This window comes from Emys orbicularis, chromosome 17 (assembly GCF_028017835.1).
Source record: "Emys orbicularis isolate rEmyOrb1 chromosome 17, rEmyOrb1.hap1, whole genome shotgun sequence".
NCBI classification, from domain to species: Eukaryota; Metazoa; Chordata; order Testudines; family Emydidae; genus Emys; species Emys orbicularis.
Window position 1 is genome coordinate 3,871,703 of NC_088699.1, and position 12,508 is coordinate 3,884,210.

The 12,508-nt window shown below is 38.2% G+C and overlaps 1 protein-coding gene across 1 annotated transcript in view; it reads right to left on the bottom strand.

The window, feature by feature from the left end:
* NCOR1 (nuclear receptor corepressor 1) overlaps positions 1–12,508 on the bottom strand; it is a 104,474-nt gene that overhangs the window by 51,641 nt on the left and 40,325 nt on the right. The window contains exons 11-15 of the mRNA XM_065418425.1: positions 11,182–11,354; positions 8,829–8,919; positions 8,128–8,306; positions 7,525–7,579; positions 6,617–6,718 (exon numbers count right to left, since the gene is read on the bottom strand). Coding sequence (XP_065274497.1) covers positions 6,617–6,718; positions 7,525–7,579; positions 8,128–8,306; positions 8,829–8,919; positions 11,182–11,354 — 600 coding nt within the window. The remainder of the gene's footprint in view (positions 1–6,616; positions 6,719–7,524; positions 7,580–8,127; positions 8,307–8,828; positions 8,920–11,181; positions 11,355–12,508) is intronic.

The following is a 12,508-nucleotide window of genomic DNA, read 5'->3' on the forward strand; positions in this document are numbered from 1 at the left end:
CTAATCTCACCGGGGTTACTCAAGGTAATCCCCACTGAGCTGTGCTTGATTGGCTGTCACAGAAATACAGCACGTTTCTGCCTGGTCAGATCACTGGACTGTACCATCTGCTGCAAAGACATATGGGTTGGCGCACAGACATTAGTTTATGCTGACAATGCAGAAATACTATGGAAAAGTACATTTCCAAATTACTGACTAACATTTCTCACCAGCCCCCTTTCAAATTTTATTCCAAGACAGCCTTAAAAATATTGCTATCCACTCAAATTAATCTTCTGCTTTTCTACTAAAACAGACTTTATTCAGTCCATCTAAATTATAGATATACACACTACACACTTCAATGGCCAATTTGAGGAAGGATCTGTAATAAGATTATTATTATTTCCCTCTCGGTTGAACAATAATTTTGCTTCAAAAACTGCTGGTGCAACCAAACCAACAAGATCATAAACCACTGGATGGCGTTCTGAAATACAAGCAACTAGATCCTCTCTTGTTTCACTCTGAAGTGGTTAATGTAATGCTGCTCTTCCTCTACGTGTGCAAATCATAAACAGAAACTGTTTGTTGCTGTGCCTAGATAGCTGTTACTTCTGGGTTTCCAGTATATATCAGGATTCACATAGCCTGTAATCATCACTTCACAGAAGGTAAGCTGGAAGTTCTCTGGTGAGCATCCTTTTTTAAGAACAGACTACATTTTGAGACTTGACTATCAGAATATCCCTTCCCACTAGTTGGCAGTTTTCAACCAGACTTTGCATTTGCATCCATGCCACGCCACTTTCTATTCTGAAGTAAAAAACACGTTTGCTTTATTTTAAAAAAACTCATACATGTGCTACAAGACAGATACTTGTCATGTTACCTCCCCATGTAGTCTGTTACGGAAGTTTAAATTGTATCTTTATTAGACGTCTTTCCCCTTCTAGATTTACTTTAACTAAACAAAAACATGTCTCTTACGACACAATAAACTCCACATTTCTTAAGAACTTCATATGCCATAATCCAGTACTCAGGGCCTTCAAAATAAACATCCGTTTTGAGACTTATGCTGATGTTGGCCAAGTTTAAATGGTTGCAATTGTACTGGTTAAGAAAATATTTAGGATTTTAAATCATAACCATGAGTAATAGCTGTGCCAGTGTGATATCTTTATGCCCTCTACTGGATAATTATATCCTGCCTGCACTTGCTATCTGTTTCACTGCATTATTATCTGCCTCGCTTCTAACTTCTATGACCCTATATGCTGGGATGCTTCTTTTAAAGTTACTCTATTGCCAGTGCAAAAAGATCCTGGGGTGCATCCTAAACCCCATCCTTAATAGTGGAGAAGGGTCTCCTAGTTGCTCTAATCTTTTAATGGGTACTCATGAGTAGTTTTTCCATTTACCGTGAAAAATACCACCCTCCGTTGGACTGAAAAAGTGACGCCCAATGATGTTTAGTGTGTTCATCGTGATGTTTCAGGTATTATAGCCCAATAGCAGTCATTTTTTCCCAAAGGTGACAAATAATTACATTTACACCCATAAAACAAAGACTCCAGGCAAACAAAATAATGTGATTTCTCAAGGCTTTCAATTGCTAGAGAATACAAGTGTCTACATTGCAGTTATGGCTAAGGAAATTATATTAATAACCACAATAACTATAAGCATAAGTACAGGTATTTGACAGTTCTAGAACATAATTTTCTGTAATTTACTCTATAAACAGAAATCCTTACTACAAATTGGGTTTACTAACTATTAACACACTTTAAAAGAAAGCAACATAGTTCAAAGCTGAGCAAGATAGGATTCAACAGAAAAATCTAAAATATATTTTAGCATTCTTCATATATACCATGATTCAGATACCAATGTGTTCTTGCCACTTCATGTATATATAAGACTCACTAACAGTTTCCCATAATTCTGACATTTATAACTTGTCCATAATATTTAATCAGGGCTGACAACTGGCAAACTAAGGCCCCCATTTCTAAGAATTAGGCAATATTTAACTTGCCTCACACAAGTAGTCCCAGTGCCTTCCATGTAACTACAAGTCAATCGTCACAGAATGAGGGCCAGAATCTGCCAGAGTGCAGTTTTGTTTTAACCATATTCAACTTATACTGCTTTTGCTCCTTTAAAGTTGTATAAGTAAAATTTCCTAGTTCTGACAGGTTTTGGTTCCTGCATACTTCAAAAAGGGTTTTAACACTAAAAATTAAAATTTGACAAACAACTAGGTCTACAATATGCCTATTTACTTTGACATTTTTTTAAATATTACTTTGGTGTATCTACACAAGTTTCCAAACTGACTATTGCATAAAACAGAGAAGTTACTTTTAAGTAAGGGGCTCCGGCAGCACAGTGGAGCTGAGCGATGTCTGCCTGTTCGCTCCACTGGCTGCCGGCCCCTCCCTGAGGCCCAGGGGTGGGGCTGTGCCTCCGCCTCCGCACGCTGCCCCCACCCCGAGTGCCCCTGCGGCCAATGGGACACTGTGGGGGCGGCACCAGGGGGCAGAAACGTGGAGGCCCCCCACCCCGCCCCGGAGCCCCAGGTAAGCACCATACCCCCAACCCCCTCCCAGAATCTGAAGCCATCATAAGTCACACACTGATGGACTTCAATACAATTTGTAACAAAATATCCACAATGATTAATGTTTTCAGAGAAGAGCTGGCAAAGTATGTAATGTCTCAACAATCTCCTGATTTAGTAGTCAATGATTTGTCATAGGGTGCTTAGCTCTGATCAAAGATCTGTTGATGCACACTGAGATGTATGGCCACTGTGGCAAGGGAGGAAAAAAAACTCCTGTGAGATGGCTATTTTTTTATACTAGCAGGAATTTAATTTAAACAGCTTCACCACAATAGTAAGGACAGACCTATGTAGCGTTGCCCATTTTAATAGATATGTTGGAGCAGGTTTACAGCTGGTGTGTTCCAATCTGTTTTCATGCGTGAGTATTTTATGTTAATCACTAATTAGATTAACTCTCTCAGCAAGAGAATTCCTTCCCTCTTTCCTTCATTCAAAAAGTTTGTCCAAGTCAATATGCCAATTTAAAATTTAACAGAATTTTACTGCATGGATTTTTACGTAATTTGCATGACCCTAATGTATTTCAATACAAGAATGAGTTAGAATACCTCTGGACTAGCCATTCCAGGAATAGTTAAATGCTCTGGGCAGAAGGGCACAGTACTACAGGATGGTGAGAGGGGGCAGGTTTCTTGCAGTATATCACTACAAGATCTGCCTTAACTATCAATGATTGGCTAAACTGCTATCAAGAGTTTTCCAACTCCTATTGGCAGCTAAATCTCCCCATTGCTATAGCTAATATGATCAATGCCTTGTACCATTAAGCCATATTTCTTTGATCTGCATTTGAGGTTCACTCAATTCCCCAACTTACAAATCAACCCAGATCTGTGCAGCCACAATACTTCAAAGTCTCACCAATTCTTCCTTTTCAGTAATGTTACCAGGATGTGACTGATTTCTGCAGACTAGTCATTTCTGAGACAAACTAAACACAAAGACTTGGGGATCTTCCAACCGCAACAGTTCTATAATTTCATCTGTCTAAAAAAGACACTGAGAAGCTGACAAAATTGAACTTCAGTTTCCATAAAGTGTTTCATATTTCGTCAAGGAGTTTTGTCCACTATCATTTCTGGTTGTCAGTATCAGTTTAAGGATTCAAAGGTTTCAATCTTTGCCGTTCATGTAGTCATTACATACAAGTATCAAAGGGGTAGCCATGTTAGTCTGGATCTGTAAAAGCAGCAAAAAGAGTCCTGTGGCCTCTTATAGACTAACAGACATATTGGAGCATGAGCTTTCGTGGGTGAATACCCACTTCTTCGAATGCATGTAGTGGAAATTTCCAGAGGCAGGTATAAATATGCAAGCAAGAGTGAGTCAGGCTAGAGATAACGAGGTTAGTTCAATCAGGGAGGATGAGGCCCTCTTCTAGCAGTTGAGGTGTGAATACCAAGGGAGGAGAAACTGCTTTTGTAGTTGGCTAGCCATTCACAGTCTTTGTTTAATCCTGAGCTGGTGGTGTCAAATTTGCAGATGAACTGAAGCTCAGCAGTTTCTCTTTGAAGTCTGGTTCTGAAGTTTTTTTGCTGCAGAATGGCTACCTTTAAATCTGCTATTGTGTGTCCAGGGAGGTTGAAGTGTTCTCCTACAGGTTTTTGTATATTGCCATTCCTAATATCTGATTTGTGTCCATTTATCCTTTTACATAGGGACTGTCCAGTTTGGCCAATGTACAAAGCAGAGGGGCATTGCTGGCATATATTACATTGGTGGACGTGCAGGTGAATGAACCGGTGATGGTGTGGCTGATCTGGTTAGGTCCTGTGATGGTGTCGCTGGTGTAGATATGTGGGCAGAGTTGGCATCGAGGTTTGTTGCATGGGTTGGTTCCTGAGTTACTATGGTGCGGTGTGTAGTTACTGGTGAGAATATGCTTCAGGTTGGCGGGTTGTCTGTGGGCGAGGACTGGCCTGCCACCCAAGGCCTGTGAAAGTGAGGGATCGTTGTCCAGGATGGGTTGTAGATCACTGATGATACGTTGGAGAGGTTTTAGCTGGGGACTGTATGTGATGGCCAGTGGAGTTCTGTTGGTTTCTTTCTTGGGCTTGTCTTGCAGTAGGAGGCTTCTGGGTACACGTCTGGCTCTGTTAATCTGTTTCCTTATTTCCTCATGCGGGTATCGTAGTTTTGAGAATGCTTGGTGAAGATTTTGTAGGTGTTGGTCTCTGTTTGAGGGGTTGGAGCAGATACGGTTGTACTCAGCGCTTGGCTGTAGACAATGGATCGTGTGGTGTGTCCGGGATGGAAGCTGGAGGCATGAAGGTAGGCATAGCGGTCGGTGGGTTTTTGGTATAGGGTGGTGTTAACGTGACCGTCACTTATTTGCACAGTGGTGTCTAGGAAGTGGACCTCCCGTGTAGATTGGTCCAGGATGAGGTTGATAGTGGGGTGGAAGTTGTTGAAATCGTGGTAAAAGTTTTCCAGAGTCTCCTTCCCATGGGTCCAGATGATGAAGATGTCATCAATGTAGCGTAGGCAGAGAAGGGGCATGAGTGGACGAGAGCTGAGGAAGCGTTGTTCCAGGTCAGCCATAAAAATGTTGGCATATTGTGGGGCCATGCAGGTGCCCATAGCGGTGCCACTGGTCTGGAGGTAAATATTGTCATCAAATTTGAAATAGTTGTGTGTGAGGATAAAGTCACAGAGCTCAACAACCAGTTGCACTGTGGCATCATCAGGTATACTGTTCCTGACAGCTTGTATTCCATCTGTGTGTGGGATGTTTGTGTAGAGAGCCTCTACATCCATGGTGGCTAGGATGGTGTTTTCTGGAAGGTCACCAATGCATTGTAGTTTTCTCAGGAAAGCAGTGGTGTCACGGAGATAGCTGGGAGTGCTGGTGGCGTAGGGTCTGAGTAGGGAGTCCACATATCCAGACAGTCCTTCAGTGTGAGTGCCAATGCCCGAGATGATGGGGCGTCCAGGATTTCCGGGTTTGTGGATCTTGGGTAGTAGACAGAACAACCCCGGTCGGGGCTCTAAAGGTATATTGATTTGTTCCTGTATTACTGTAGGGAGTGTCCTGAGTAGATGGTGCAGTTTCTTAGTGTATTTCTCAGTGGGATCTGAGGGAAGTGGCCTGTAGAATTTGGTATTTACATACAGTTCTTTTTGTAATTTACATACAGTTCTTTGACTATTTATTTTATCTGCAGGCCATGCTTGCTTTATTACCCTACCTATGCCAACACATTTGCTTCCTCTCTTGATACTTTTCAAAATGCTTTTTAGCTGAATGTATTCTCTGCTCTTCTGAAACGGACTTGTCCTACATCCAATATAGTGTTCTCCCCCTCCCTTCCCATTTTCCAACAAAAATTTTAAGTCTCTTCAATTTTCTTTACATTGCTTTCCAATTTCCATGTTAATCCTGGCAGCCTACTAAGTATTTCTCATAATACATTACTTTCTTCCTCTTTAAAGAATTCCAGTACTTCCAAGTAAATTCTTCCTGAATCAGCAAATTGGTTAATTTACATGTATTAACGTAACTGGTCTATTTTTCTTCTTGCTACAAAATGTCAGTTTGACTTTCAGCCTGACCACCAGAAAATAATCACTATTAATTTCTGCTTCTTGACAGACATTGACATGTGAAGCGGTTATGTATTTTCCAATGAACATTGTATGTCCGACCTAATTTCCATTGGCTCCACCATATGATTTACTAATAAATCTGACCTCAGTTTGTAGTGCTGGGTGCTCAAACAAAATGAATTGTCAAAGTGAAAGCCACAAATGAGCAAAGCAAAGATTTATGAAGACAATACTTTTATAAAAAGTTATTTGAAAACCCAGAATTATGGAATCCATTTCTTATTTCAGAAAGGACTAAAAATGGTAGGATTTTAGAAACTATGTTTTCCTATTTTTAATCATCATTTCTTATGCAATGTGCTTGACCACTCAACAATACACAAAAGGACAGTTATTATTTTACTTGGTTCACATGTGCATTCAAAGAGTCCCTCTGAAACATAAGTAACATACCTGGTTTCTTCCTCTACGTTTGCCATAATTTCTTCGCACAAGGGCTTTATAATTCTCATTTTTCTTGGTCAAATAATAATACAAAACACAGTCTGGAACATTCTAAAATTGAAGAGGAAAAATCAGTTTCTGTAACTCAAAAGCCAAACCCTATTAAATACATTAAATATGATGTCATTCAACCATTTATACTATTCTAGTCACTGGATTCAGAGCAGTGTTAGAATTTTGCTCAGCAATTAAATTAATGCATACAAAACAGGAAAAAACAGCTATCCTACAACATTAAACCTAAGCCCATGTATATTCATAATACCCTGCAGGTAGTTTATTCTTTATGATTCAACCCACATTATATAATTAACAGTGGGAAAGCCTCCATTTATCATAATAGCTATTAGTATTTGAGATGCTCTGTCAAACGTATCTTGATTGGTCCTAAATTGGGAATCATTTCTTACACAGGCTGTGCAGAACCTCAGCTCTGACTTAGAAGGCTGAAACCTCTCTCAGTGAAATACCACTGACGTTAATAGTGCAGATTCAGGATCTTAGAGCGAGCATGCTAGCAGGAAGAGTCAGTTCTGTTGCTAACCAAAAGGTGAGATGAACGGTTAATGCAACTTACTTATTTCAAACAAAACAACTTGCAAAATGCCATTTTCTTTTACTCTTTTATCCATGAAAGTAAACACTATTGAGCTTTGTTAGATGTTTAACATGCAACTTGTTTTGCATCATCGTTTTATTTCTGCTGACATATAATTACTGCCCTTGCAGCTAACAGGAGATTTGGTTTTGGAATAACTTAATTCCAAGAAGAGAAAATATTAGCAGGAAAAGTGACTTACATTAGAAAAGTCAGAGACCACACTTTATGTAGTGTTTACATTCTAAAAATGCCTTACCTTTCTTTCCAGGTAGGAGGCAATTAGACCAAAGTTCTTGGGATGTTGGACAAACCTTTTATAAAATCAGAAATTATTTTTAAATTCTGACAACTATATATAATCACATAAACAAAGAAGTCTTGCAAACAATTGTGTTCCATCAGGAACCCATTCATTTCCAAAAAAGAAGCTAGTTTAACCTAAGTGTGTAGTTTTCACATTACTGATTTAAGAATATTCAAATTAAACCACGCTATAGGTTAATATAGTCAAAAACTACAACTACTTGGCTTAATCATTTTAATCTGTTTAGTAAATTAAAACATCTTTTACAAAGGTTCCTGTCTAAAGACAAAGCAAAAAGCAGCAGAAATAAGCAAGTGATTGATGCCTGACCCAATAGGAAAATGCATGAACAAGTCTAAAGCTACGTAATATTCCATCCACACAGAGTATTCTGCTATAGTAACCCGAGAGCCCTGGCTCCCTGATGAAATATCATCACATGAGTTTTTAACAAGAGTGAGCTGAAAATGAATATTGTTATTAATGTTTACTATACACTTAGACATTCACCTGTCACTTGCAGTGTAATAAAAACAAAGATAAAAGACTAATTACTTTTCCTTAAATATCTCCTTCTCATGGTCTGTCCAGACATTCATGAACTGTCTGTCTTTATACACCTTCATGGGGTCCTCCATCAGACCATTCATATTAATAAACTTCACTCGTCTTTGTTCTGCATCAAACATCATGGGAGGAATGACAGAGAGCTGACGCATTTGTTTTTCGTTGTTCTATAGGCAAAATAAGAAAGTTTCTATGAATGTTTATGGTTCCTATGTAATTTATTAAATGGTTCTAATGGGCAATACAGTACACAGATTCAGCCATCTTAATCCTTTCACACAATTTTATTTTTTCTCCTTCAGAAGTTGTGGCCATCCCAATTAATATTCACATAACTGAAGGGGATGAAGGAATAGAACTACACATCATTAACAGCTGTTATAACAACAAAGCCTTTTAAAAGGAAAGCTTTTCAGGAGTCTCTTACAAGTAGGGAGAAATTAGATGTCAAAGGAAAGTTTCACACCCTAGGTCTACCACAGCAGAGGTGTGACGGTGAAGTCTAGACCCTAAAAGGAAGATACATGAGAGCAAAGATCCAGGTCATGATAAAACTCAAAGGGCATCTTGAACTAATCTAAAACAAGCTCATAAAGGAAGAAAATCCAAAGTGGATTATCAACATCTGAGTAGAAGGGTCAAATAAATAATTTGCTGCATTGATAAATTGAAACAAACAATGGCCTCACCTCCTGCTCAGAGAGTCCATCAATGATTTCAGAAATCTCATGTTCACTTCTAGCAATAGTTGCTGAAAGGCCAGCCCCTCTTTGGCCAACCCTAGTTTTTGAAAAAGATCCATATGTTGAGATTTCATATGAGAAAACATTTCAGATTAGTTTAAATATAGCTCATTTGGGAGACAGGTAACTAGAAAAGTAGCATCACAGAATACCCAATATAGGTTATACACTGCACTTTTAAATGGCTAATGAATTTTAGATGTGGACTTGGGAGGCCTCATGCTCAGCAAGAAGGCACACAGTAGAATTTCTGGTGTCAATACAACAAGAATCAGAGGAGTTTTATCATTACTTCAGTGGGAGCAGTTAGGCCAAAGATGAATGCTTTTGAAAATCCCACCTTACACACACACACACACACATTTATAGTTAAGTATTAGAATTGTTATAGCAGTGGTATGGAAATTGTTTTGTCCTTAAACAATGCATTCAGCAAAACAGTTTCTATTTCACAAGAGAGACCTGGGAATATGTTCAAATTTGCCTTGCATAGATTTAGTCAATTAATTACTGAAACAAGTAACTACTAATGCTCACTTTAGTAAAGAAAAAATATTGTATTTTTTAATGTTAAGAGGTGTTATAAATTGCAGACCATTTCCCAGTCAGTTCTCTCTCAACTAAAAATCACACTAATCTCTCCAGAAAGTGGACTTTTTGAAAGAGTCAATATTTTAAAGTTTAAGTCACTAGAACATGTGCAACAGAGAACAATCTGGCCCCAACAGCAAGATGGACAAAACATCCTAATGGGCCTTTTCCATCACTAAAGTATTAATGAAAGCAGTCAAATTTATTAAATTGGGTCCAAATACTAATTGGGTCTTAACTGAGGAAGCACTTACAGACACCAAGCATAGGCAAGGATCCCATTATGCTAGACACTAAAATACATAACCAAAAGACAGTCCCTGCCCCCAGGAGCTTAAATACTATTTATACTTGGATTGTATTTTTTTTTTTTTTTTTTAAATAGCACTCAAAAATAGAAGCCTCTTATAGGTAATCTTTAGTAATGCAATAATTTGCTTTCCCCTGTCCTCTCCTTGATCCACTGGAGTCCAGAGCAGGAGACCCCAAGAATACACTATACGACTTGTTGGCTTCTGCAAGCTTTTTCTGAGGTCATGGAAGTAGATTGTTTAGGAGAGAAGATGGGATGAATTCTTTATGGGTCTGGAAGATTTAAGTCTATTTTTCTGAAGTCTAAGTTTAAGTTTTTGAAATTGTTTTAATATACCTAGAGAACCCAGGTGCAATGGAAAATATCAAACAAACTTGGTCTAATTCTATTTTTAAAGCATTTTTAAAAAAATTTAAACCCACTGTCTACAAGTACTATATAACAACTGTCATACTCCTCAAAAAAGTGACTTGCATTGTATTTATCCTACATTGTCCTCTATGTACAATTTTTCTTAATCTTAATCCAACAGATATCTCTTAAACAGCAAGGAGTTAAATTACATCACTATTTCCGTAACCACAGCTTCCTGACAGATGAAACATAAGTAAAACTTGCTATAAGTCACTTAATAAACATAATTTAATTTAAAAAAAAAATCATGTAATCTTTGTCCTTTGTGTGCGTTAGTCTAGTGAACATCAATTGTCATGAGACACAAAGGAACGATACAGACATCTGACAGAAAAATATTAGCTACAAATTGACTTCTAGGCCTGAAATTAAATTTCCCCATGCAAAGCTGGAGCTCTGCGCATAACTTATAAAATTAAGGTCCACTTCTGCAAATGCTTATCCATGTGAATAGCTTTCCTCATGCAAGTACTCTCACTATTACAACCTATACTTCAAACTAGTCATTATCAATTAGCCAATTTCTTATAGGTTTCATGGCAGGAGTGAGGTTTGATGATGGATTTGAAGAGCAGATGACAGGGAACAAGAAAAAAGATGAAAGAAGATGGAGCAGTCTAAGATGCCAGCAAACAAACTAATGAGGCTGGCATTGTTGGCAAAACAGAATGGGGAGATGTGGTAAGAGACAAGAGTGGATAAGCAGTTAGGGCAAAATTGTGAAGGTTCTTAAAGGTGAAGGGAAGTTTGAACTTGATGCCATGAAACCTAGGGAACCAATAACGGGATGTGTTCAGTTACAGAACAATCTGTCATTTCACTTTGCCCCATAAACTGAGAGTCTAAAAGAGCTGTTTTCAAAATATTATACTGGAGACAAGTGAAAGACTTACCATTAAGCTGAAACATTTTGTATTTGATAGAATTTAGAAACAAATCATGACGGTATTTTAGAGGAATATTTAGATTATGTGGTATTACCTTTGAAATCGTTCTTGCTGTTCTCTTTGCTTTCGGATTTCTGGGAACTGTTTCTCATAGTACTCTCTTGTTTTACTTTCTTTAGCTTTCCTGCGAGGATTATTTTCTATCCTGTCTACTTTCTTCTCCCATGCCTCCATCAGTTGATCATAACGTTGACAGATTTTCTGTTCCTGTTAAATTCCAAAAATAAAAGTGATGGAATTAAACACCAATAAACTATCAGTATTTCACTAACCCAGAGCTCTGATATGTTGCCTTACAAGAGACACTGGGTTCAGAAATGCATACAGGAGATTCCTACCAGCCTGATGGCTCTTTACTTTATAGGTGATGTGCACAATTTTAAAGAGGTAGGAGAAGTGGCTTCATCACTGTCAAAACAATTCCTGCAGATTTAATTATTTAACTAGGTTCTTATACTGTGCACATCTCTGTGGTATTTGAGAAATGTTATTGCTGGTTCTTCGGTAACTGAGGTTGTCCATACCAAGGTTTTTGTGTGTGTTGTCTGCTAAAGGGATGGGATTGGAATAAGTGAAATATACCCTGACCTCAGTGTCAGGAAAGAAATGGCTGCCCCTGGAAAACTAGAGCCATCTGAAGGAAAGAGTACTGTAAACGCAAAGAGATTCCAGGATGGAGATGAAGTGATGTTTAACTTCTTTCATTTATTTAAAAAGTGCTGATTCAGACATCATGCAAAGCCAAAAAGGATGTCACTCCCTATAATGGAATTTGCAAAACAGTGCTCTGATAACACTGGTATCTAACATACACACACTGAAGTAAAAATGCTTTCGGACTTTAAGACTAAAGTTTTGAATGATGTTTTCTCCCTTCACCAATAGTTACTATATAGGGAAAGGAGTTTGGGGGGGGGGCACGGGGGGGGACCTGCCATGGCAATTACAATAAGACATTGGAAACTGATCTTAAGCCTTTTTTTTTTTTTTTTTTTAAAGCATTTAACATTTGGATTGCTTGTTTGCTATTTCACAGAAAGTTATCTAAAAATTCTCATTTACTTCAAAATGAAACGCCTAAGCTTTATCATACAGTCATTTTATTAATTGGATTCCCAATCACATAAATAGGAATTTTGATTCACAGCCTTAATTTTCAAGTTCATCTGGATTTAGAGGGTACTAACAAGTAATTTAGGCCTAAAATTTAGGTTTGGGATAAAAAGGGTTTTTCATAAAAGAAGAAAAAAACCTGTCTGAATTCTCTGCAGTATTTGTAAACCAAAACCTTGCTGTTTTGTGCTCGAACCTGAGACTGAGAAAGCGAAATTGACTAGTTTATCTTCATCACCCACACAAAA